This window comes from Sardina pilchardus, chromosome 3, assembly GCF_963854185.1.
Source record: "Sardina pilchardus chromosome 3, fSarPil1.1, whole genome shotgun sequence".
In the NCBI taxonomy this organism is placed as follows: domain Eukaryota; kingdom Metazoa; phylum Chordata; class Actinopteri; order Clupeiformes; family Clupeidae; genus Sardina; species Sardina pilchardus.
In genome coordinates this window covers 33,106,828-33,131,154 of record NC_084996.1, presented here as the reverse complement: position 1 = coordinate 33,131,154, position 24,327 = coordinate 33,106,828, and the positions used below count along the sequence as shown (strand labels likewise).

The following is a 24,327-nucleotide window of genomic DNA, read 5'->3' as shown; positions in this document are numbered from 1 at the left end:
AAAAAAGCCCTGATGGCCAAACTCCAGTGTTCCAAAGCCCTGGAATTTGGACTCGGAAGCGGATCCAAGCGCGGCGGCTGGCGTTTGAAACGGCCCTTCTGTGTGGAGCGCGCACCATGGCAGGCCCACCAGCCCCGTGTCAGCCGCCCGGGCTGGAAGAATGGCGCTCTGCAGCGCAGCAGCGCAGCCGCGCAGCGTAATTGGCCCCATGCGTCAGGTGCTGGAGCGCTGCCCTGTTGACCATGCTGATATGGACTAAAGTGGGCAGTGGGGTTGGCAGTGTCCATTTGGAAAAGGTCACCGTTTCCCTTACGTCAGTCCATTTTGTCCGGTCAGGCGGTCAGAAATACTGCTGCAATCAGATCCCCTCCAGAGCTCTTTATCCTGCCTCTATGATCTGTATAATCCTTATTCTTAACCAGTCAATAGAAACCTTGTACACATGCTATTGTTTTTGCAGACACTGACAGGAGTTGACATATAGTTTTAATATTGTTTGGATGCAAGGGTCAGTTGCAGCAGTTGTTTTTGGGAGTGTGTGTGTGTGTGTGTGTGTGTGTGTGTGTGTGTGTGTGTGTGTGTGTGTGTGTGTGTGTGTGTGTGTGTGTGTGTGTGTGTGTGTGTGTGTGTGTGTGTGTGTGTGTGTGTGTGTGTGTGTGTGTGTGTGTGTGTGTGTGTGTGTGTGCGTGTGTGTGTTGATTTGTTTATTTTTTCCCAGGGATTTTCTGGGCGGTTGTCCCAATTGTGCTTAGTTAAGAGTCAGATCTTCCTATAGCTGTTTTAAAGTCACTGAGCCTCCTGGGGTGCCCAGGGAGGAAGGTCACTGTGTGCTCATAATGGCTTTTAAAGTGGTAGCGCAAGTCAACGGGGTGCACCTTTAAGTGCTGGAGGTCAGAGACGGTTATGTGTGTGTGTGTGTGTGTGTGTGTGTGTGTGTCACTGAATGTGTGTGTGTGTGTGTGTGTGTGTGTGTGTGTGTGTGTGTGTGTGTGTGTGTGTGTGTGTCACTGAGTGTGTGTGTGTGTGTGTGTGTGTGTGTGTGTGTGTGTCACTGTGAGTGTGTGTGTGTGTGTGTGTGTGTGGAAGGAGAGTTGGCTGGGATGTAGAGTTCAAATGGATGTCCAAGCCATCAGAGAGTGTCTGGGTGCGCTGGCCTTATTGGCAGTGACTGCGTTGGCACAGGACTGGGGCCAGTGTGGCCGCGGGCTCCTTAATGGCGGGGGAGTGGAGGCAGGCGGGCGCGGCCGCAGCGCACGTCCTCCGTCTCTGTCTGCTTGGCTCTCCCGCTGCTCATTAGGGGGGTAAACTTCCTGCACTCCAGAAGACCCGCAGTGCTACCGCCGTGCATATTCATCTCCCATTTGTGCAGGGGGGGAGTTAGTTTAGTATTCACCCATGAAAAAAAAGGAAAGAAAAGATGTCCCTGAGAGCTAAGCACCTTTGGGTGTTTACAAAGGGAGCAACATAGTATTTCCATGCATTAATGATGATGGCGACAGGGGTTTTGTTTCGTTCCACATTAGCATTTTTACTCTCTGTCAGAGTTGCGGGTCATGCGCCAAACAAAATCCTTGTTTTTGCATAATGCTAAAACACCTCTTGAAGGTTTAGTTGGTATTAGAATGATCTCAAAAGCCACTGAAATATGCAATGTGTGTGTGTGTGTGTGTGTGTGTGAGAGAGAGAGAGAGTGTGTGAATGTGTGTGTGTGTGTGTGTGTGTGTGTGTGTGTGTGTGTGTGTGGACTTTTCGGCATTGTCTCATCTGTTTGGGTAATTTTGAGTCATTTCATAAACACAGGCGGTTATGAATTTTTCTATTTCACAAATCAGCTCTGCGGCAGAGCAGCAACATTTTTTCACTTTTCCTTTCCGTTTCTTTACTTAGCAAAACCTTTGAGATGAGTCGAGGATTTTCATATTGAAATGAACTCATGTAAAATAAATTAATATGTAAATGAACAAGTAGTTTCCTCCAAGGCCTCCTTGCCTCCAAAGGCCAATTTACAGTTAATACACTACATGCGTTTGCCTTGACTAATGCTATTAATCAGCAGTGCCACAACTCTCAGTGGTTATTAGGCAATGCTGATTGGGTTATGTTTCTCATGGTTTTTTATGGGCTGGGCTAGGGTGTGCACACGGTCCCTAGTCGTGGTCTTTCCTTGCCATAAATGTCGCCATGACAAGCACAAAAATCTTCCTTTCACGTTGAGGATCTTGTCCATTTTTATATGGCATCATTAAAAGAGCGGATATGCTATTATCTACAGGGCCAGGGCACAGGGCATCATCAGTCTTGTAAAGTATGGCTATCGATCTCCAGCGCTAGGAAAATAAAACAGGATTTGTTATGGTAAAAAGATGAACTTTCACAGGTCCTGTAATTATGCGGCGCAGTTTATCTCTTGTCATCGCAGGAATACACATCCTCCTTCCCACAGTCCTGCACTTTCTTATTGATTTTGCCTGCCTGAATGAAATAATCAGAGTGGACATGCACTGCGACTCAAGCTGCTGAGGGAAACCAAAGCATTGCACAATGTCAGCTTCCCCTAGCAAGGTCATTTGTCTCCCTCATGTAATGTGATCATCTTTCTCACAATAATCACATTTGGTCCTGCGTGACAGTTGCAGAATTAAAGAATACATATGTATGCAACCATACAAATCACCCATGCTTGTTCTTTAAGGAACTTTCTATGATTGCCATTTTAGTTATGTTCCTTGGATTCTCAGGCATTTATAGGATGCTGGCAACAGAGGACACTTTAGATGTTTTTTGTGCAAAATAAACCTGCTAATACTTGATACTTGTAAAGCATCACTACAGATATAACCCACCAAATTAGATTTCTGTCTCTTTCTTTGATTGTAGTGTCATTTTGAAGTTGTCCCCAAGTGTAGGGTGGAAAGGCAATATCTTATGATCCTCTTTTTCTATTTGGTTTCTATTTGCTTTCCCTGGCGCTGGTCTCGAGTGGCAATCATTGAACATTGGCCAAATAATAATAAAATAAGCTATGCTGTCTCACTCAACTCACAGAAGCCACCCCTGAGCAGAGAAACTAGTTGTACTGGAGGACAGATGAGCTTGTGCGATACACAGATCACCACATCATGGCTATGGCTCCAGCTCAGTAAAAACACTCAGCTCTCTTTTCTATTTAAAAAGGCATTCATCCCCCTACCCTACCCCTCCACCCCGGGAGTGGTGTCATAGGTGCCTTTTTAGCGCAAATCGGCGGCATTGTTTAATATGCCAGCAGGGCAGGGGGTGCACACCACATCATGTGACCCTGTGGGCACTGGCAGAGGACCAGTAGCACCATTTATGCCCCTCACATTGGCAGCAGTGGATCAGGTGCGCAGGGGCTCTTTTCACCATACCTGCTGTGATGCGGGGCCAGCCGTGGGAGAGCCCAGCAGGTTTTAAAAAGGGGTGGGCGGGGGAAAAGCAGCACTTTGGCCCTCTTCAGACAGATGCCCCACTGACAGTGCATACATTAAGGCAGGAGTGGCGGAGGCCGGCCGTAATTGCTCCAGAGGAATGGTAATTACCCCCGGTAAGTAAAAGGGGGCTTTGTGCTTATGCGCTCAAATGTGGCGCCTGAGAGTGAGAGTGTGAGAGAGAGAGAGAGAGAGAGAGATAGAGAGAGAGGGAGAGAGAGAGGGAGAGAGAGTGTGAGAGGGAGAGGGAGAGGGAGAGAGAGAGAGTGAGAGAGACAGGCAGCACAGTAGGACAGCAGGAAGGACATGGCTTCTTGTCGTCATCATCATGGCAGCTCAAGTGGATTGTTCTGCCCCTGGAAACTACGGGAAAATGAACCTGAAGCATAGGAGCACATTTTTGAGTGCTTTCAAGATGTTTTTTTATTTATTTATTTATTTTTATATCAAAACCACCCTGTTTAGTTAGCCTTATGGAATATAAAAGCTTTTGAGGTGGTAAAGATGAAAGAAGAGTATTTCAGACTTAATACAGAGTGATGCATTTTGAAGTGACATGATTTCCTTGATATTCATGATCCCATTTAAAGAATAAATAATATGGTTAAAGAAGAGGCATATATTATAACTGATGAGGAGGCATTTGAAGACTTCATTAACATTCATTAAAATGAATTCTCAGCTCTACTTAAGCTCACTGTATATATCATTCATCATTACTCATGACACCAAAACTTAATTAACTTCCATTAAAGTATATAGTCCCATTTTGTTTTCTGCAAACTCAGGTGGAGTAAAGAAATAATGTTTCCATATTAATTTAAAAGGGAATCAGGGACCTGTTCAAGATGGAGATAGATTTCTTTTTTATTTATTTTCTTTATGCCTTTGCCTCACACCCATTCCCAATGACATGTACTGTATTACATGAGCTAGTATTTCTCCTCTCCTCTTCTCTTTTCTCTTCTCCCTCATCATCTTTTTCCACCAGCAGCACTTGTCAAGGCTCACAGACGGAAAAAATCAGAAGGTTAAATTATTATGGAGCAAATCATTTTAATCAGGCTCTGGAAGTGTTCCATAATGAATTGCAGGGAAAAAGAAAGTCTTTGAAATGTCAGATAGCACTTGAAGCCTCAGAGCAGCCGGCTCCCACCGTTCGGCCTGCAGAGTGCCTGTCAGGTTACTTAAGGAGCACGCCGCTACCTGCCAGCAACCAGGTTGCCAAGCAACCCTATTAATTATTTCAAAGAGAACAATAAGCAAGGCGGGGTGGAGTAGGTGAGCAACATGAGGAAATTATGCTTTAGAAAAGACAGTATTGTGTTACAAATAACACCTGGTCTTTGCTGGTAAAGCAAAGAAAATCCACAAAGGTCTTTAGGAAAGTCTGTTGAGATACTGATTGCCTTCTGGTAAAGACCTGGCTTCACCCTTTGCCGATAGGAATCAAAATTAGTCCTCTTAGTCTCTAGATACAGTATTTACATTACTCTGCCTCATAGAAAGTTGCAATAACTTTTTTATCGTATGGTTTGTTTTTAGTAGCAAAGTAGATGGAATTGGCCATTTCTCTTTCACTTCAAAGGTGAAGTGCAATTTGATGTGATGGTATTAGGAGAGAGTTGACACACTTAGCTTCAGCAGCTTTGAGAGACGGCGCTCAGAAACCCGTCCGAGGCGCCGTCAGTCCAGATCCAGAGTTGTTGCGCGCCTCGGCTGATCAAAGGGAATAGTGCATAGCGCTCTCTTCTTCTCGCCCGGCACCTCTGTGGTGTCAACACGCCGCTCACACAACAGCGTGCCGCTCCACCAGAGATGTGAGCTGTCTCCGTGATGAGACGCCGGGCCCGGGCCATCTGATGGCCTGAGCAGCACAAAGCTTGTGCGGCTGCGTGGCGGTGACAGCACCGGACCAAACGGCTCCCAACTCCTGGCCTGACAGGCTGTGCAACTTTCACAGGTAGAGCAGCTGTACTCTCCCTGCATTCACCGGAAATGCTGATCAGTGCACTTGTAAATGCTACCCAATTAATATGCTTTTTGGATGCCCCCTCTCCCCTCTAAAAGTGTTCCTGCAGGCAGGACATATAACATTCCCTCCTTTTTCCATTTTGTACTTGGTACAGTGGTGACCTCATTAGACATTTGCTCTTTCCCCCTGCCAAATTGTTGAACTTGTGTTTTGTAACAGCTCTTGTGTGGCCAGATCGGCCTCTTCTTTAATAAAGTTGCCATGCGCCATGGATCAGTGCTGCGCTGGCTGGAAGAAGAGGCAGAAGGAGAGCTCTGGCTATGGCTGTACGGGAGCAGATGGTGTGTGTGTTAGTGAAGGAGCGCTGGATGAAGAGAGCGGGAGAGCCAGAGAGACACAAAGAGAATAAGGCAGAGCCATTGAGAATCAGAGAGACTTGAAGTGAAGACTAAGAGTAAACAGTTATGGAGTTATGCAAATGGTAAGAGAAAGGGAGTGTGTGTGTGTGTGTGTGCGTGTGTGTGTGTGTGTGAGTGTGTGTGTGTGTGTGTGTGTGTGTGTGTGCGTGTGCGTGTGCGTGTGTGTGTGCGTGTGCGTGTGCGTGTGCGTGTGCGTGTGCGTGTGCGTGTGCGTGTGCGCGTGCGCGTGTGTGTGTGTGTGTGTGTGTGAGTGAGTGAGTGTGTGTTTGTGTGACAGATAGAGAGGGAGTGAGAGTAAAAAGGCCCCCTATCCCAGGGTGAGGAGAAACATGAGCTAGCACACCCCCCACAGGCAGAAGGCTGTGTGTCAGTGGCCATGCAGAGGCCTGCAGCTCAGGGGCTCAGGCTGCGCGGTGGCTCCGTCACTCCAACGCCTCTGTGGCTGCCCACTGCCCACTGCCCACTGCCCACTGCATGCGGCCGCACATCACACCCATCTCCCCCAGGTGTGCGCCGGAGCCGCGGTGACAATAAATACCTGCTCTTGTGCTGCATGCGCCACCTCTCCCCTCTCTCCCAATCCGCAGTCTCCATTTATGTTGCTGGGAGCCACTAATGAAAGTGGGTGAGAAAAAAGAAAGTGGGAGCCTCAGGGGTGTCGAGCTGTTTATTTATCTCTTGTTGTTGCAACGCTCTCCTTCTCTTTCTCTCTCTCTCTCTCTCTCTCTCTCTCTGCGTCTCTTTCTTCTGAAGTGTTTTGTAAGCCCTCCACCCCCTCCCCACACACGCAATCCCACCTCCCCATGCCCGGAGGTATGCATTGCAGCTAATGAAAAAGAGTTGGCGGCTTCTGATATTTATTTCGTTTCATGGGGGTGGAACAAATGTATGCACATTCAAAAAGTTGCTTCTCTATATGTAGATAGGCTCCAAAGGCCCAGCAAAAGTTGTGCAGTCTGCTTGGTGTGTTTGTTACATATTCAGTGGAGATGCACACACACACACACACACACACACACAGACACACACACACAATTTGATGTGATGTGAAACATGTATCATGGTAAAGTACACCCATTCACTTTGTAGCGCTGGTATTTTAAGCTGCTTTTTTCACTGCAGAGATGAGCTGAGGAGCAAATAGAATTTGGAGAGAGCTTTACCCTGTAGCATTAATATATAGTCAATATTTAAAGTCTGCCAGGACCATATTGAGGACCCATCTTCTTTCAGCTTCTAAAGATAGCTTCAGTTTCGCTTTCAACACTTTGAAATATGCATTTGATTGTTGATATTGATGATGTGGAGCTGAATATTTCATCAATTAGACCAAGTGAGATTGTTAAGGGAGCAAATGGAGTCAGTCAGAAGAGCTCAGATGCAGGGGTGTGGACATTCTGGAGTGTTCCGTGGACTTCCTTTTCTCACCTTTCTCCACACAGTTCGTAGAAGTTACCCACCTTTCCATATTAAAGTCATGCATAGTAGATGATTCGAAAGTCTGTTCTTTCTTTCTTTCTTTCTTTCTTTCTTTCTTTCTTTGTTTTTCCTCCAAAGTTTTTCTCCCCATTTTATTATTTCTTTATTTCCTTTTGTTCATTTCCTTGTTTCTTTCTTTTGTTTCTCTGTCTTCTTATCTGTCTTTGTTTGCTCTTCTTTTGTCATATGCTTGTTTTGTTGCAGATGCTAAGAGTCTTTGAAGCAAGCAAGTCGCTCCATTATAGCAATCTAACAAGAGCATGCTCTACCGTCAGAAAAGCAAATCAGCGTTGGATTGCTCAGAGCGCTGTGCAGGCCTTCACATATCTCTCCTGGCAGGCTCTGTTTGCTGACCGGCTTAGCCCCCACCAATGGTGTCTGCATGTGCACATCAAGCCAAATCATTCCTAGACATCCCTCAAGCCGCTTCCTCTCATATGAAAGCAAGCCGTTCCTAGACTAAGCCAGGGAAGACACTGTTGAATGGGAAGCACCCAGAGAGCAGCCATACAGTATGCTTTATGTGACAGGACCATTAGAGTGCGTAATGTCCTCAGCAGTGCACAAGTGGCCAGTAAAGAAGACAAGAGTTTAGATGTAGAAAATGAGGGCTAGCTCATGGTCTTGCTATGAAACCACCCGAAACCCAACACTGCACCAACGTACTTGCCAAAATGTGCAGCAATGATTCCTCTTGGATTTGACCTCATGAAACACTTCTCCCTCCTGTTAATTGCTTGAACCAAACAGCACAACCAGTGTCAAAAATACTGAAGTTCAATTTTGAACATGTTAAGCACAACTTGCCTTTTGTCCTCCCCACTCTGAGTTTCCAATTAGCAACTATTAACGGCGCACACAGGTTTCACTAATGAGTAGGATGAGCTGGCTGTGTGCGTCGGGGTGGAGCAGGGAACACAGCACCATTTTCACTTTCTCAACCTGATCCCCTCCGCGCTGCTCTGCCGGTAAGAGCACTCTGCCGTGACAAGTGCAGAAACATGATCCAGCCTATTCTGTGCCAGAGGGGCCGTGGAGTCAGCAGTGTGGACTCCTGAGCAGAGCCACGCCCGAGCTCTGAGCCTCCCGCAGGCTACAGGGAACTCACCTGTACTGTACCTGTGCCAGAGCTACTCCCCCAGCTGAAGGGCTGGAATTTGTACCTGTTGGCTAGCATAAAGAAGGTGAACGTTGCTTTCCTGTGGTTTGAAAAGTGGAAGGAATTTAACATTAATCTGCTTGTAGCTGTCGTCCGTCTTCCTTTGAGTGCCTATCCGGTTCACCTCCCATCAGAGCTATTTAGAGTTAATGACAGTGTTTGATGCCACATTATATCTCAAGCGAAGGAAATTGTGTAGAACCTCCTGGAAATGTTTATTTCATGGCTGTTTTATTGCGGCGCTCCAACAAAGAATGAATTCAGCTGGGACTCACTTACCCCTAAAGGGAGGTGCTGTGCACCGTGCTGCCCTGGTAAAGAGTTAATTTATCTCCCACACTCGTTATGCAGCTGCGGGGCAAAGCAAGTTTTTTTACACTGTCCAGTGGCCGTGCGTGCAGATGATGAAGTGTGTTGCGCTCGTACGCCGTGAGAGGGGTGAGCTATTGGGGTTATCTGTGCTTGTACATCTCTGGCCACAAATCCTGCCCAACGTTCATCACCAGTGGAGAGGCAGAGCCGGAGACTATGGCCTCTAATGGATATTAAGAGAGCAGGCGGGATAAAAAGCACACCAATGTGGGGGAGGAGATATATGTTTTTGTCTGTTTCTTTATTTATTTATGAGCCTGCTGTCATGGCACTCCCATGATTGATTATGTGCACGGTGCCCCTTTGCCGCTCTGAACTGTGGGTGTGAGGAAGTCCACTGGCGTGCCGCACATAACAATGGCAGTGCTACAGCAGTCGCATGGTGTGTGTGTGTGCGTGTGTGGGTGTGTGTGGGTGGATGTGCGTGTGCGTGTGCATGTGTGTGTGTGTGTGTGTGTGTGTGTGTGTGCTCCTCTGCATTGCTCTGTTCTCACAGCAGTGGTGCACCACTTAATGCAGACCAGCCTTGGTATTAAACAGCAGCTTAGAAGCGTATAGCATTCTTATCAATAATCCAGCATTTTCCCTTCTGTGAGATCCTCACACTATCCAGTTTCCCCTGCCATGGTGTGAAACAAGGAAGGAAGAAAGGAAAGAAAGAAAAGGAAAAAAGAATTTTTTCAGTACTCAGGGAAGTGGTAGGTCAGGAGGTTAAGGATCTCACTGGTCTAGCATTCAACTGCTGTTTTAGGAGAACATGAGCTCACACCTCAGTTGCCACACACAGGAAGTTGCCTTGCCGAATGTATTCTGCTTAGACACACCTTGCTTTTTTGTTTGTCAAAGTATGGGATAGATGGACTGTGTGTGTGTGTGTGTGTGTGTGTGTGTGTGTGTGTGTGTGTGTGTGTGTGTGTGTGTGTGTGTGTGTGTGTGTGTGTGTGTGTGTGTGTGTGTGTGTGTGTGTGTGTGTGTGTGTGTGTGTGTTTTGTGTGTCTGCCAAGACTGCCTGACTCAGGATCAAACTTGCGGGTTGCAGGAATCCACCTTTGCCTGCCCAGGCCATGCAGACAAGTCCACAGGCAGAGTGACATTTGAGAAACTGCCTTGACCTGGTCTCGTCAGGCAGGGCTGGTGCAGCCCCTGTAGGCTTGGAAAGGTCACACAGGTGTACTCTAGTGACTGTGACTGTGACTCCACTTCTTCAACCCTTTTTGTCTAATTTCACTATCATTTAGTTATCTTGCTTCAAAGAAGGGTATTGCAGTGAGCCCCTCTCTTTACAAGGACAACTTTGATTAACTTTGATCAAATTTGTATTTTATCCTACTTCCCAACTTGAATAAATGGATTATGAAATGAAAAATCAAATTCAATTTCCAATATTTTGGCATTTGAAAGAGATGATTGAACATAATTTTCCAAAAGAAGGAACTTTCATGAAAAATAAAGTATTGATAATGCACCAATGTTTAATGAAGACACTTGGGATGCACTATGAATTAGTGTAGAGGCCAGCCCACAGCTTTAATGTGATGCAGGCTTCGCAACAATGGAATCAACTGTAAACAAGCTAACTGTCCATGCTATCGCTGTTAGGGCCAAAGACAGATGCACAACAAACTGAAGAAGTCGGCTTCTTTTTAAACGGAACCGCTTGTTTCCTTTGCGTTTACAGTATAAAGGCATGACTATTGCCTATAGTGGCAACTGAGTGATCAGCGGTATAGCGGCCCTCGAGGTGTCCTGTTCTACAGAATTGATGGACTCGGGCGGAGGAATCTTCCCTCCACTACGGGGAGTTATTTTCCTCCCCCGCGTCCATTAATTCCGTACAACAGGACACCTCCGCCGTTATTCCCTACATAATGACCAGCTGACAATAATATTATCCCGCTTATTATACAGCTACATGCCAAAATAAGAAAAGATACTTACTCAAAATGTGACCCTCCAAGTTGCAGTTGTGAGATATGTGGGGATGTAAAATGTGGGTCAAAGTGGGCTAAAATGGGTCAATTTTACATTTTGGCATGCATTCTCAGTACGATGTCTACTCATTCATATTGTGAATGAATTTAGCATAAATTCATACTGTCCCTCATACCTTTAAAAATGCTTTTGTTGAGAATGCATTCATACTATTGTCTGCTACAGTAGCTGTCACTTTTCTGTTAGGTTTACGGTGTTCATTGAGTTTGGTGCAGATGAGACTGTTCTAGTGTGGCCTACAAATGCACCACATTTCAAGTGGTAATGGGACTGTGCAGACCTAACTTGCCAACACATTTACTGTTCAAGGATAACAGACATTAATCGAATAATGCATACTTAAAAGCAGAGAGTCCATCACTAGCCACAGACACAGACTACGTTGGAAGCCTATAATGAAATAATCAAACCTTTTGGATGTGTTCAGTACACTATATGGTGCGTGCCAATACAGCTTGAAGAAACTCTCCAGCTTTTTTAGAAATAAACGTGTTTGCGCTCTTCCCCATAAATCAGAGGATGCATAGGCCTACAGCACCTTTCTCTGGAAGGTTGTTTTATTGTTTTAATATCTAAAACTTATTTCTTGAAAAATTGACTCATGCAGGGTCACATTATGTTATTTTAAATTATTTTGTTACTGTTTCCAAACATTTGCGAAGTCCATTCAAGTCAGTGGAACTTTCTGTTGCATTATATTCAATCCATTGTGTTGCTACAGTAATGCCAAACTTACATTGGCCGGGTTTCCCAGAATTGTTAAGAAGCTCTTAAGTGCTAAGAACTTCCTATAAGCGTTGTAAGAATGTTCTAAGAACGCTCCTAAGAAGTTCTTAGCACTTAAGAGCTTCTTAACGATTCTGGGAAACCCGGCCATTCACTGTTAGTAATGTTTGCCTTGTGCAATGGATTCCATTGCCTATAGATGAATTAGTCCTATGGACCTATTCCATACTGTGTGACTATCTTAATGTGATCATTTGATATTGGGTCTAGGCTGGCGGTGGCAGATCCCATCAGAGATCTGTAAATAGGCTTATCAGTTTAGATGCTCCCACCGTGTCCTTGTGAGTCACCTTTACATGTACTCTTCTGCACATTATGTCAGGTCACATCATGTTCATAGCAGGGGTATTGCTTGAGCTGATGTAGGACTCTCCACACTGCATACAGATTGACACTCATGTGATGCAGATTCATTGAGAAGTTGGAATCAAGTCAAGCTCATTTCTATTTATTTAGCACACATTGAAGGAGCTCTGTGGGACTCTGTTGCACCCACACAGCAGTCTCCCATTAACTTACAGTTACATTGACATGTAATACAGTGGCCACACATGGTACAACTTGGCATTGTAAGACAGCTTTCCCAGCAGGTGGTTTTCATGCTATCTACAGAGGATTTAGGTTTAGTACATGAATAAAAGCAATAGGAGTTTAAATGAAGATTAAAAGGAGGAGCTACCGTAAGTGAATGAGAAAGTCACATTAATGACCATAACTTTTTAGATATTGATTATTTGGTCGAAAGTTTAGAATTCCCTGAGTGCAGTAATTTCCTCTCCCCCAGAGGTGAGGGGTTTAATTAAACAACAGAAAAAAACTGCCCTGATGTGGTACTGTTTGCTCTGCCTCCGGCAAGTGTCTTGTCTCCTCTCTTAGACAGAAGGGAAGCTTAGATATTCCACAGTTGTAGTTAGTTACACACTTCAGTGCTTCAAGTGCACTCAACACATTCACAATGTGCCTGTGGAAGTCCAGTTGGGCTGATGTGCCAATCCAGTCAGAGCTTTGTGATTGCTGATGAGACCTAGGTGAGGCTCATGCAGGTTGGGCAGCTCCACCTCTCTTCACCCCACACAATTCGTAGCATTTCAGAGAGACAGGATTATAATTATGGAGAGCACAGTCTGATGCACTGATTGTTCGAATGACAAATGAAATCTAAATGATTTTCGTTGGGAAAAAGAGAAGTATATTTTCAAAAATTCTCAACGGTGCAAAAAAACGATATTTGCATGTTTTAAGCCCTGATTATAAATAGATGAATTCATTGTCTTTAGTAGAACTGTCATATTAAAGCAGCCATGCAATCAGTCTAATATGGTATTATCAGTTGTTCATCTGAACTGTATTGAAACATTTAGTAGAGTAGAATAAGATGACCTTCCTGCATCAATTCCCAGAATGACAAATTGCACATTTGTATTATGATGAATTTGTCCAAATGAATATGTGCACTTTGTTTGCACACTACAAGTTGTACTAAAGCGGCTTGTGCCAGTGTCCGCATTCTATGAGGATGGAGCTGAAATGTTAAATGACCTGTCGACTTAATGCAATGGACGTGCTGTATTTACTTGGTCACAAGAATGGCTGAACATGCACACTCCACTTAATTCAGCTGGTCAGAAAGAGCATTAAGTAACTACAGTAGATTATGCTGGCTGAAGGAGAACAGATAGCTAGGTGATATGTTCCCAGCGTCCTGTGTGTGGCCTTGCCCAAAGTCTCCCATTGTCTTTTGACATACTGTAAGGCATTTCTTCATTTGACTGTGGAGGACATTGCCTCCCAGAGCATCATTAACAGTAACCCCTGCATTGTGCCACACTGGCATAGCCTGACTATGAGCTTCATCAATCAAACCATGCTGACAGAGAGATCCACTCAGCTGGGCCCCCTGCAGAAGCCATGGCAGAGCAGAGCCGAGCAGAGCAGAGAGTGCGCTGACATTTTAATTACTATGTCATACATTGCAGGGCCACTAAGCCTGCTTTTGATAGTGTAATCTCTAGCAGTAAATGAAAACAAATATTCTCTGAATCCCCCCCACCCCATTGCGCACGCACACACACACACACACACACTTGGTTTGGAGTGCAGGTGCGCGTGGTGTTGATTAATGTAATATCTCAGGAGCTGTTGTCCGACGCCTGCGAGGATTACATATTGAGGCCCTCTCGGCAGTGCTTGCATTTCTGAGCATCATGGACTTTCATAATGTTTAATGTCCCCAGGTGGGAATCCCCCCCACCCTCTCTCTCACACACACACACACACACACACACACACCTCCCCCATAATAAACTGCATACAAATGGGCCTCTCCAGCTGAACAGGCAAACAGGGTAAATGCTCCCCCATCGCCCCTCATATGAGGTGTGATTCATTTGAAACCCAGAGCCTGGCTTCAAAACATGTTTTCAATAAGCTCTCTGATTTTTTCTTCTTCTTCTGTTTTAGTCCGATATCTAAAAAGCTCATAATGTAATATTGATACAAGTATTGATGTTTTTAGCGCTGGAGTAGCATCAAAGTCCACTTTGTGCCAATGTTCGTCCAGAGAGGATGGATGATAGGGTGGGTGGACATCATAACGAGGCCTCCTGAGGCGATGGATTTCAGCAGGTACAAGGGTGGCCTTGTCCACACCCTACACACAGCCACCACCACCACCCCCACACACACACATACACACACACACACACACACAGACACACCAACAACCCAAACACACTCCACTCCTCCCCTTCGTCCATCACTCTATACTCTCTTTGAATATTTAGATTACCTGTGTCTCGATGGCACCTCTCCTAAGTGGATTAACATTTCACGTCAGGTCCCAGGAGCTGCATGTGTAATAACTCTTGGGTGGAAATCAAAGGCCTAGTGGGTCCTGGGGGATGGAAAACAAGGCTGGCCATTATCTCTCCCACCGCTGCTTTGTTTACCCAGCCCCTGGCACTGGCCATTCATCTGGGGGATTGCAATGGAATCCAAACTAGCTCAACTAATCATAAAATCACCTCATATGCAGCTTACATTGATTCTTCCTCCTCCTAAAGAAGCAACACACAAATACACACACGCCAGTCAGGTAAAAGCTACCTCTGTGGTGCACAGACAAAGCAAACACCCCTTGGCAAAGCAACATAGAGAGCAGTAAATAGAGTGCAGGCACACACACACACACACACACACACACACACACACACACTCACTCTCTCTCTTAAACACACACACACACACACACACACACACACACACACATAACACCTTTGCTATTAAGGCTGTTAAATCATTGCAAGAGTTAGCTGTTTATATACACATCAATTTGGAGGCTTGCCAAGCCATGCTGGCCCCTGCATATTTATTAATTAAAAGTCCATCAAGGTAGGCCGCGCTGACCTTTGCAGAGATGCCGGTGACACCTGTGAAGGGTGCCTTTATTTCCCCGCCGCAGAGCCCCGCCCAGCCCGCCATCTCGCGCACGCTTCGCCCGACTGCGTCTCCAGCCAGGTGTCAAGCGTGCGGACGGGAGCGTAATGCATCCTCATCAGCCGTCCAGCCGACGCCATCCCTCAGCCTCCACACGCCAGCGCAGCGCAGCGCAGCGGCAGCCACGGGCCCCGCACACCAACACACCGCCGCCACCGCACCTCTCCCCACCCCCCAGTCCCTGGGCTTTTGATGGATCTCTTTATGTTAATCCACACTTAATCATGGAATAGGGAAAGGGGAGCGGTGAGCAGACTTGAAGCAAACTTTAATTACAAGCCTGGTGCTGTTTGCCTGAAAAGAAAGGGAAAAAAGAAGAATGAAAAAAGGGACAAATTGAAAGAGCAAGGTTTTGTGTGTGTGCTTGCGTCTTTTTTTTGTTTGTTGAGAAATGTGACCTGTCTTGAACTTGCAGTGTTTGTTGGGGTGGGGGGGGGGGTGATTTTATTGTGATTCAGTCTTTTCTTTACTACATTTCAGGTAAAAAGCAGTAACCACAGGTAGATTTGATTTGAAATGCACATGGCTGGTTTGAGAAGCGTCTTGGCGTCTCCTGAATGACTGGAGCGCGACTCTCTCTAGCTCCACTCCAGGCACCAGTCAAAGCCAGAGGCGAGGCGCGCACACTGATGTGGAATTGAGGATGGCATCAATTAATCATGAGGAGACAAAAGAGAGTGTGGGCCGTTAGAGAGAGAGAGAGAAAGAAAGAGTACTCTGTGATGAGTCGCTGTTACTGTAGAAGATAGGCTCAGCTCGACCCCCTTTCATCTCTCTCAAAAAACTAAAAACGGCGAAAAAGAAAAAGGCAAAACCGCCTAATTCAGCCCACATGAAGATGTGAGGTATCAAAGACAGTGATGAATACAGTGATGAGCCTCTGGCCCTAAATTAGACTGTGATTTCCCCATGACGATTAGCTTCCAGTCCAGTTCTTGCTTCTTGCTTTAGCCAAGCAAACAAGTTGTTATTAGAGGGTTAAACTAGTCTGGCTATCACCATACTAAGCTCGATCTTTTAAGATTGAACATTAGTCTGGGGAGTCTGCACTTCATTATTTCTACTGCACAAGAGGCGTGATCAATGGGTATACAGTAGTTCAAATGACTCTGTACGCATTTGGATAGTCCTTTAACCAATCAGACCAACGATCCGGGTGCGCCTTAAAGGGATAGTTCAGGTTTTAAGACACGAAGGAGACATAGATGTGCAGGTCTCCAGCCTGAGCTGCAGGGGGAAATCCAAATCCCCAGCGGCAGATCAGGCTGGGTTTACCTGGGTTTACCTGGGTTTAAGCTGCTTCTTCTTGGGAATGAGTAGTGCCCATATATTTACAGCATACTGTATTTTTAGTATGGAATATTCTCATACTGTAGATCAGAAAACTCATACAGCACATTGCTCCACCACAAACTAGCCACCCCACTTGATTTATTTGGCTTTACTTTTCCCCAGATAACTAGGACCCTGGACCAACATAAACCTCCTCCTGAGCCTGGCACCAAGCATGAGCTTCTGCGTATCTCTTCAGCTTTTTCCTCGCACATTTTACCTCCAGGTTTTTCTTTTTTTAGTCGGCTAGCCAGTTCTGACCTCTGGCTAAATCACTGTTTGTAAGCCAAGTAGTGCTACTGGAAACAAACAAATAGTTTACCATTTGAGGGAAAGGGTGCAGCCAGCCGTCGATTCCTCACCACTATCCAATAGAGAGATCTGGTGCATTTAAATCTGCTCAGGCCCCATGAAATGCCTGCACAGTCGGGGCTGCCCTCTTAAAACCCAATACCCAATCGCACGGCGGGGGGGAGGGGGTGATGTTTGTGCCATGCATGAACTGCTCTCTGTTCCTACTGAATGCAGGATCGCTTCATTTCTTTCTCTCTTTCTTTTCTTTCTCTCTCTGTTTCTGTCTCTCGATTTCTCTCTCTCTCTCTCTCTCTCTGTCTATCTCTCTTTTTCTGTTTGAACAGAAATCAATCTGGGGGGGCTGGGTTAATCAGCAATAATGTTTGAGCAGTGCCTTATTCTCCTGTCCTGTGCTCGTCCCCACAGAGCCATAACCCAGGAGAATCAGCTGGTGGTGCTGGCCACGGCGGCGGCCGATACGGGGAGCTACTACGTCCAGGCCGTTAATGAGAAGAACGGCGAGAACAAGACGAGCCCATCCATTTACCTGACAGTAGCAGGTAAGGCTACAGGCACGACCTGGCTGCACTGCTCTCATTACCCATGCAGATAGCACTACTTCATCCCCGTAGGCACGCTACACACACACACAGTGCTGTTCTCACCTCACAGACATGGGGAGCACATCCACATACAGTACAGTGTAGGCCAGTCCTGCTAGAGCCCTGTGTAAGCTGTAGTGCCACTACCTCCCACCTACATTACTCAGCACTACATCCATAGCCAGCATGCAGAGATATCAAGGCTCTGTATCTTTGTGCACAAAAGCCACGGACACCAGTACACCTTTATCTTCAGCACAGCTAAAGAGAGCAGTGCTCTGTGTGTCAGCCAGTCACTGCTGAATGGACACACAGGGCTTGTGTTCTGTGGCACCATGCCTAGAGGAGATGCTGCTGCTGGAGTGAGCTGGATGGGACTCTCTGTCTACCAACCTGACCAGTTGTTTACCCTTTCCCCCACTGTGGGTGCTGTGTGTGAGGACTGTACTGTAGGTCCCCAGACATTGTTGTATGGATAGATTGCGTTACATGGTGGTGTGCTGACTTGCATCCTCATCTCTCTGGTATTATTCTGACTGCTCTTGACTGCTGGCACACCTTGGGCAAAGTGAGTGCCAGGGTGGCTCTTTCTGGCCAGAGCGGCCTGTAAAGACAAGTCTCCATGATTGCACAAAGCATGAACAAAGGCCAGCCACAGTAATTAATACCAGAAAGGCCTGTTGATAATCGGGGAATGCTTTTCTAGTGATGTGGCTGTGAGCTCGAGCGTAATTCCGTGAACATAAAGAACGCTGCAGATCAAACGCACAGAAGAGAAATGCAGAGTTTCTGGAGAAAGCGTGCCTCACTCAGCTGTGTGCATGGATTGTTTAAATGGGAATGAGTTTTTAATATCCAAATGAATGGGTCTTATTTAGCTGAAGCAAAATGAAAGGCTTTTAAGGGGAGTCTGGGTATTGATTTCCTTTTCCCTTTTGAGACCACATGATTTCACACTATCACATCAAATGATGAGTATTGAGTTGTTGAACAGAATACAGATACAGGGCTATCGTGTTCAACTTAATGAGTTTGGTTGTGTGTGTGTGTGTGTGTGTGTGTGTGTGTGTGTGTGTGCTTGCATCCTTTCATGTGTTTAAAAACATACATTATTATCAAGTGTGTGTGTGTGTGTGTGTGTGTGTGTGTGTGTGTGTGCGCGTGTGTGTGTGTGTGTGCGTGCATCCTTTCATGTGTTTAAAAACATACATTATTATCAAGTGTGTGTGTGTGTGTGTGTGTGTGTGTGTGTGTGTGTGTGTGTGTGTGTGGATGGGTGGGTGTGCACGTGGGTGTGCATCCTTTCATGTGTGAAAAGTTATGCATACATTACTATAAGTGTTTGAGTGTTTGTGTGGGTGTGTGCGTGGATGTTAGTGTGCACTTGCGTCCTTTCATGCGTGTAAGTGCACACATACTGTACAGCACAAGTCCTGTACATATCTGTGTGTGTGTGTGCATATGCATCCCTTCATGTGTCTAAATGCACACATGCAGTACCGCCCTGTGTGGTGTGTCTGTGCAGGCAGGTCCATGTGCACGGTGCCCACCTGCATGTGTGGCCATAATATACATTACCTTCTCAGTGCGCTGCAGAATCTCTCTTTCCCAGCAGAAATGGGCCTGAGCAGATTAATTTCCCTGCCCAGCGGAGAATTCCAATGGCATTAGAGGGGTAATTGTGCTGAACTGTGTGTTTCTTCATCATGGCACCCCCTTCAGCATTAATACTTCCCCATAACTACATGCTCCCCACGCCATGTAGAAAATACAACATCAATTTCATACGGCCTCCCTCAGCGCACACACACACACAGTGCACCACTCATTTAGTCAGACAGCAGGATGCAGCGTGTACTGGCCTATACTGAACTGACTCAGGAACAGCTTTACAGCTCTACTGAATGCCAAGATTTGCAGTTTGCCATCAGGCTCCTTTGAGTAAGAGCTTCAGCATCATGGAGCTGGGTCCTGTCACCGATCTCATTCCCCATATTTACTCAGCTCTCTCCAGCTCTCAGGGCACCTTACTGACCGGCTGTATCTTAGGGCTTTTTCCTGTCTTCCGCAAACTTTTTTCCAGGCGATGTAGCTGGCCAATCAGCGGTGAGTTATTGTTAGCGGGCCGAGGCGGTTTGTCAGATGTGACAGGGGATCTTATTTGGAGCCGTGTCCCCCGGGCGCCGAGCGCTCCCACTTCCATTATCACTCAGCACACCCGCCGCAAAGGTCATCCCAGTTAAGAAAGGTTGCCAAGGTGGCCCTTGATTAAGACTGATAACTCTGCACAAAATGAAGGGGGGGGGGGGGGGGGGGTGGATATGGAAGGTGCTGCGGCTACTGCGGCTGCTGCTGCTGCTGGAGGCACGTAATGAGCAGAGACAAGAGGGAAGATGGCTGGCCTAACTCAAACTTTTTTTAGCGCTGCTCCGAGGCAGGGGCTGTCAAAAAGAGACGTCTTCTGCTGTTTGTGATGCATTGGTCTGTGTTTCTCTTTGAAATGCAAGGATATAGGCTCTTGATTAGGGCCATTTGTTTAAATGGGAGTGTGGCGTGGTATTCTCTGGCAAGGCGCAGTGTTGGCAGCATTTGGAGGGGGCCCCTGATTTATTTGAAGGGAAATAGGCTTCGACTAACCAGCTCAGTCATTATTTGCCGTTACTAATGACATCATTTAGGAGCAAGCGTGTGTGGGGGTTCTGTTTCATTCGGCTAGGCTGAAATAATCATCATGCATTTTAAAATACTGCAGGCACTTTGAGGGATGTATATGCTCTTTTCTCGTTCTCCCTGAGGCAACAGAGGATGCTCACATTTTCTTAGATTTGTTTTTTTCCCTCCCTCGTTCTTTTCTCGGCTGACATTTGTCGTTACATAATGCTAGTAGGATGGAGATGGAGTAGCTTCCGGCCCATTTCAGAGGCAAGCTAAGGAAATACTACTTCAACGAAAGCCACACACATTAGTGAGAAATTGATTTACCATACACCTGGGTGACATGGTGACTTGAAATATAACACTTTAATCCATACCTAATGAATTCAGGCAAACTATTGTAGTACATTAATTTGAAAATAATTACCCCCATGAAAAATGCAGTCCAGGGGAATTATAGAAAGCAGTGACCCTCCCTTTGTGGTTCTCTGTCTGCTTCTCGCGCCTTTTCTCTCTCCACGGGCTGATTGAGAGACGTGGTGAGGGAAGATGAGATCTGGTTCTGTGAGCTCAGCATATGCGTCCCACTCAACATGCAGCAGCGCTCTCCAGTTCTACTTGGGTTTGGACTTGGCTAATCAGACCTTATCAGAATGGGTCGATGCGCTTTTGGTTTGTCTGAAGATTGTATATCACAAATACAGATGGAAAAATGTATGAAGTGTAGAAGCATGCTGATATGTCGCTTATGAAAAATGTATGTGGTGTTTCCATTGACTGCCTCCCTATCTGGAATCCCAGAAGATTTATTTTTTACACTTTTCGTATGTGTCTGCTCCTTACATAATGTTTAAAAAGCTGTATACCATGGTATGGATTCTAATGCAACAGATCAGCTTTGAAATATTCGATCTTATCCTCCGCCTACTCCCTATTGGAAACACTGTTTATGTTAATGTTTGTCTCTGTATGGGGGAGTACATCGCGATACACAGAGGTAAACAGTACACCTTCAGCTCCCATTTGTCAACAATTTGTTCTCACTTCTTTACTGCTTGTACCCTCTGAATGTTGGGATCTACTAAAGTTTGCTTACTCAAGCCCTTCTCTCAGGGAAAATGATATGAGTGGTTGAGAGAACTTTTATCAACATAAATACACTATATAAAGACACCTGTCTTTATATAGGGTTTAGGAAGGGTTACCGGTGTTAATGACAATTATCTATTCACTTCCAATTTACAATCAAGTGTGATCGAGCATTCAGCACAGCAGGGTGAGAGCTAATTTGGATGATTAATAGCATTTGCTGCACCTGGAGTTGAGAAGGGAACATGCAGAACTAGACTAAATGAAGAGAATGTTGCTGCATGAGGCCCAACTGGACCGGTTGTCCATTTGTCCAGTTCTGCTGGAGAGGGGCCTGCTGGATTACAAGCGACACTCCTTCTCATCTGTGCCGCTGTCAAGCTGTGTCTGTGGAATGTCACAGAGGTCCCGGGTTACCCGGGGGCTCCAGCACAGCCCTGGGTCTCAGAGCACGAGCAGCGTTAGCCAGAGAGGAGGGAGAGGATGACGCGCACACTCTGTGGAATGTGTTGAGGATTGTGTCGTTAGGATTTAATGAACATGGCCATCAATTTTTATTATGCTCTTCCTGCTGGCAGATTACAGTCAAACAAAAGATGGTTTCCGGTGCCCAAAGCAGGCCCAGAGGACTAAAGATGATTAAAGCATGGGCTGTATATTTTATCTATTTTATTTATTTATTTTTCTTACAGGCAGCACCTTTTCCCCGGCCTCATCCGGTCTTGTTTCTGACGGTTATTGTTATCATTACTGGTATCCCTGCTCGATTTTCTCCTTAGCCCCTTCCCTCATTTGATTTTCATCAGGGATGTGAAATTAGCTCGGATGTTATAGTGAGAGTCTCATCCCTGACACTCCCCCACTGCATTTAATTGGCTATATCTTAAACAAATAGGTCTCCTGGGGATTGTGTTTAGTTTGTAATATCTTAGATCTGATAACTTGTCACCTGTAATTTGGAGAGAGATTGATAAGAAGCGGCAGCCGGTGATTTGGCTGGGCTGCACGACCCGTGCCCCCGGAAAATCTTGTTTCTTCTTGCCTAGCCTCTGCCAGGCAGTCACATCCTGTGCCTTTTGAACGTACCTGACAGATAAATAATAAGCTGTCTGTCAGCTCTCAAGATAGTAGATGTTTATAGGTTTAGCGGTACTCTGAACCTTTTAAGATGATAACACACTCAATTACCGAGGACCAAATCACAAATCTGTTATCACGCCAGCACTGGCCGCCTCTTTCTTGTTCTTAGGCTTATCACATTGCCATTAGAATAGTTTGCATAGGGTAATGGTGAAAATGGACTAAAATAGTACCCTCATGTTGAGGGAAAAGGGGTTCATATGTATACTTAAGTATTGTTTTAGCACTCTCTTGTCATGAGCCCTGTCTCTAAGTGTGTAAAGTGCAGATTTGTATTAGAATGTATTTGCCATTCTTTGCTAATCAACCTGGATTTAATGGTAAATATGCCACTGTGCTGCATGTATGCATTGGTGTGATTTACCTATCCAGTTCACTTCTGCATCAGTGAGTGGAATGATTACAGCCTGCTGCTGGCACAGATTAAATGCTCACATCTTTGCACAGACCTGAGACCAAAGGTTACTTGTTTGCATGCAAGTTATGTATGCAATTTGTGTAACACTACTGGGTGTTGGATGGATATCATCATCAACATCAATTATTGAGCAATTGTAAGCATGCCAAGTGTAAAATATGCAACATATTTTCAGACCGCAAATACCTCAGGTGTTGTCATTAGTCAGTTGGCTTCTGTGTGGCCACACTTCGACACAGATTTCATTTTGTGTTTGGCAAATAGCGACAAATGTTATTTAATGGTTGGGGGTTGTGAATGGGAGAAAAAATGAGCATTTACACAGAATATTGCACATTTGTACAACATGTTTATACACGGCGTTCATTAGTCTGTAACTAGGTCAGGCAGGAATGGAATTCTAGTAAAGTAAAAGTGGAATCGACACCCCCTCAGCAGTACAGAGCATGGCATGGAAATCAACTCATTTCTCAGGCAGAGCCACAACTCAGGAGTATTTTTGCAGACCCAAAAGCGGCCCTCATGATTGTGATGTAAAAATAAACATCCAGACTTTTCTTTTCTCTGCCTCCTACCACCCCCCCCCCCCCCACACACACACACACACACACACACCCCCCAGCCAAACACACCATTTCTTTTTCACCTCCCTATTCAAAGCTGAAGGCGCCACGTGGCGTGCCTCAAAGCATCTTTGCCTTTCTCGTCTGCCTGCTCTACCCACAACAGGGTTGTGCTTCACTGTAGTGTGTTGGGGTTGGATGGCAATAGGGTAGCTTGCTTGCGTACGCAAAGGCGCCATGCACACACATGCCAAGAGGTGGGTGGCACTGGCTGGAGGTGGCGCTCAGCAAGGAGACAGCAGGAGGCTTTGGCCAGACCAGAGCTCCGTGTGCCCCTCCTTTGGCCAGACCAGAGCTCCATGTGCCCCTGCTTTGGCCAGACCAGAGCTCCGTGTGCCCCTCCTTTGCTGGGCGACACCACTCAATTCATGGGGATTCTTTCTTGTTGGCCTTCCTGGAGTGGACCGCAACAGGGTGCCTTATCATTTTTTTTAACTCCCCCCAGAAGTGGGTCTCTTGAGCGGAACTCTTACCTCTTTATCTCCGGCTTTTCGTGTCCCTGCCTCAGCGAATATCATTTTCAATATTGAACATACCATGATGCCGTGGGTACTTGCTAAAACCTTACACAGCATTAAAATGTCTCTTTCACACCTTAATCCCTTCACAACTCATTGAAATGAGATGTTCCACAAGCACTTCCTTTGGCTAATCAGTAGTCTACAACACCACATGCGGAGTACATTAACCCTTTCATGCGCAACGTCCACATGCGTGGACAGTAACTTTAACTCTGTTTTCTACTTATTTATCATGTTGATATACACCAATCCACTTCAGGGCAGTTTTAGAAGGTCCTTGGCAATATATTAACAATATGTATCATCTTATATTTGGAATGTTGACTGCTTGATGACATCATCAATTCAACATGAGTGACAGTAATGGCCATATGCTGAATGCTCCAGGCATATCTGTAAAAAGCTAGTACTCAAGAAGGCAAAATCATGTAAAAAAAAATATTATGCTGTACAGGAGAGTGTGTTGAACAACTCTATGTTTTCAGAAATTAAATCGGATGTAAAATGGAGTTTGTAGACCCTAACAA

The 24,327-nt window shown here is 45.7% G+C and overlaps 1 protein-coding gene across 5 annotated transcripts in view; it reads left to right on the top strand.

The window, feature by feature from the left end:
- sdk1a (sidekick cell adhesion molecule 1a) overlaps positions 1-24,327 on the top strand; it is a 229,814-nt gene that overhangs the window by 105,246 nt on the left and 100,241 nt on the right. For all 5 annotated transcript variants that reach the window (XM_062532947.1, XM_062532946.1, XM_062532945.1 and 2 more), the window contains exon 5: positions 17,179-17,312. In XM_062532947.1, coding sequence (XP_062388931.1) covers positions 17,179-17,312 — 134 coding nt within the window. The remainder of the gene's footprint in view (positions 1-17,178; positions 17,313-24,327) is intronic.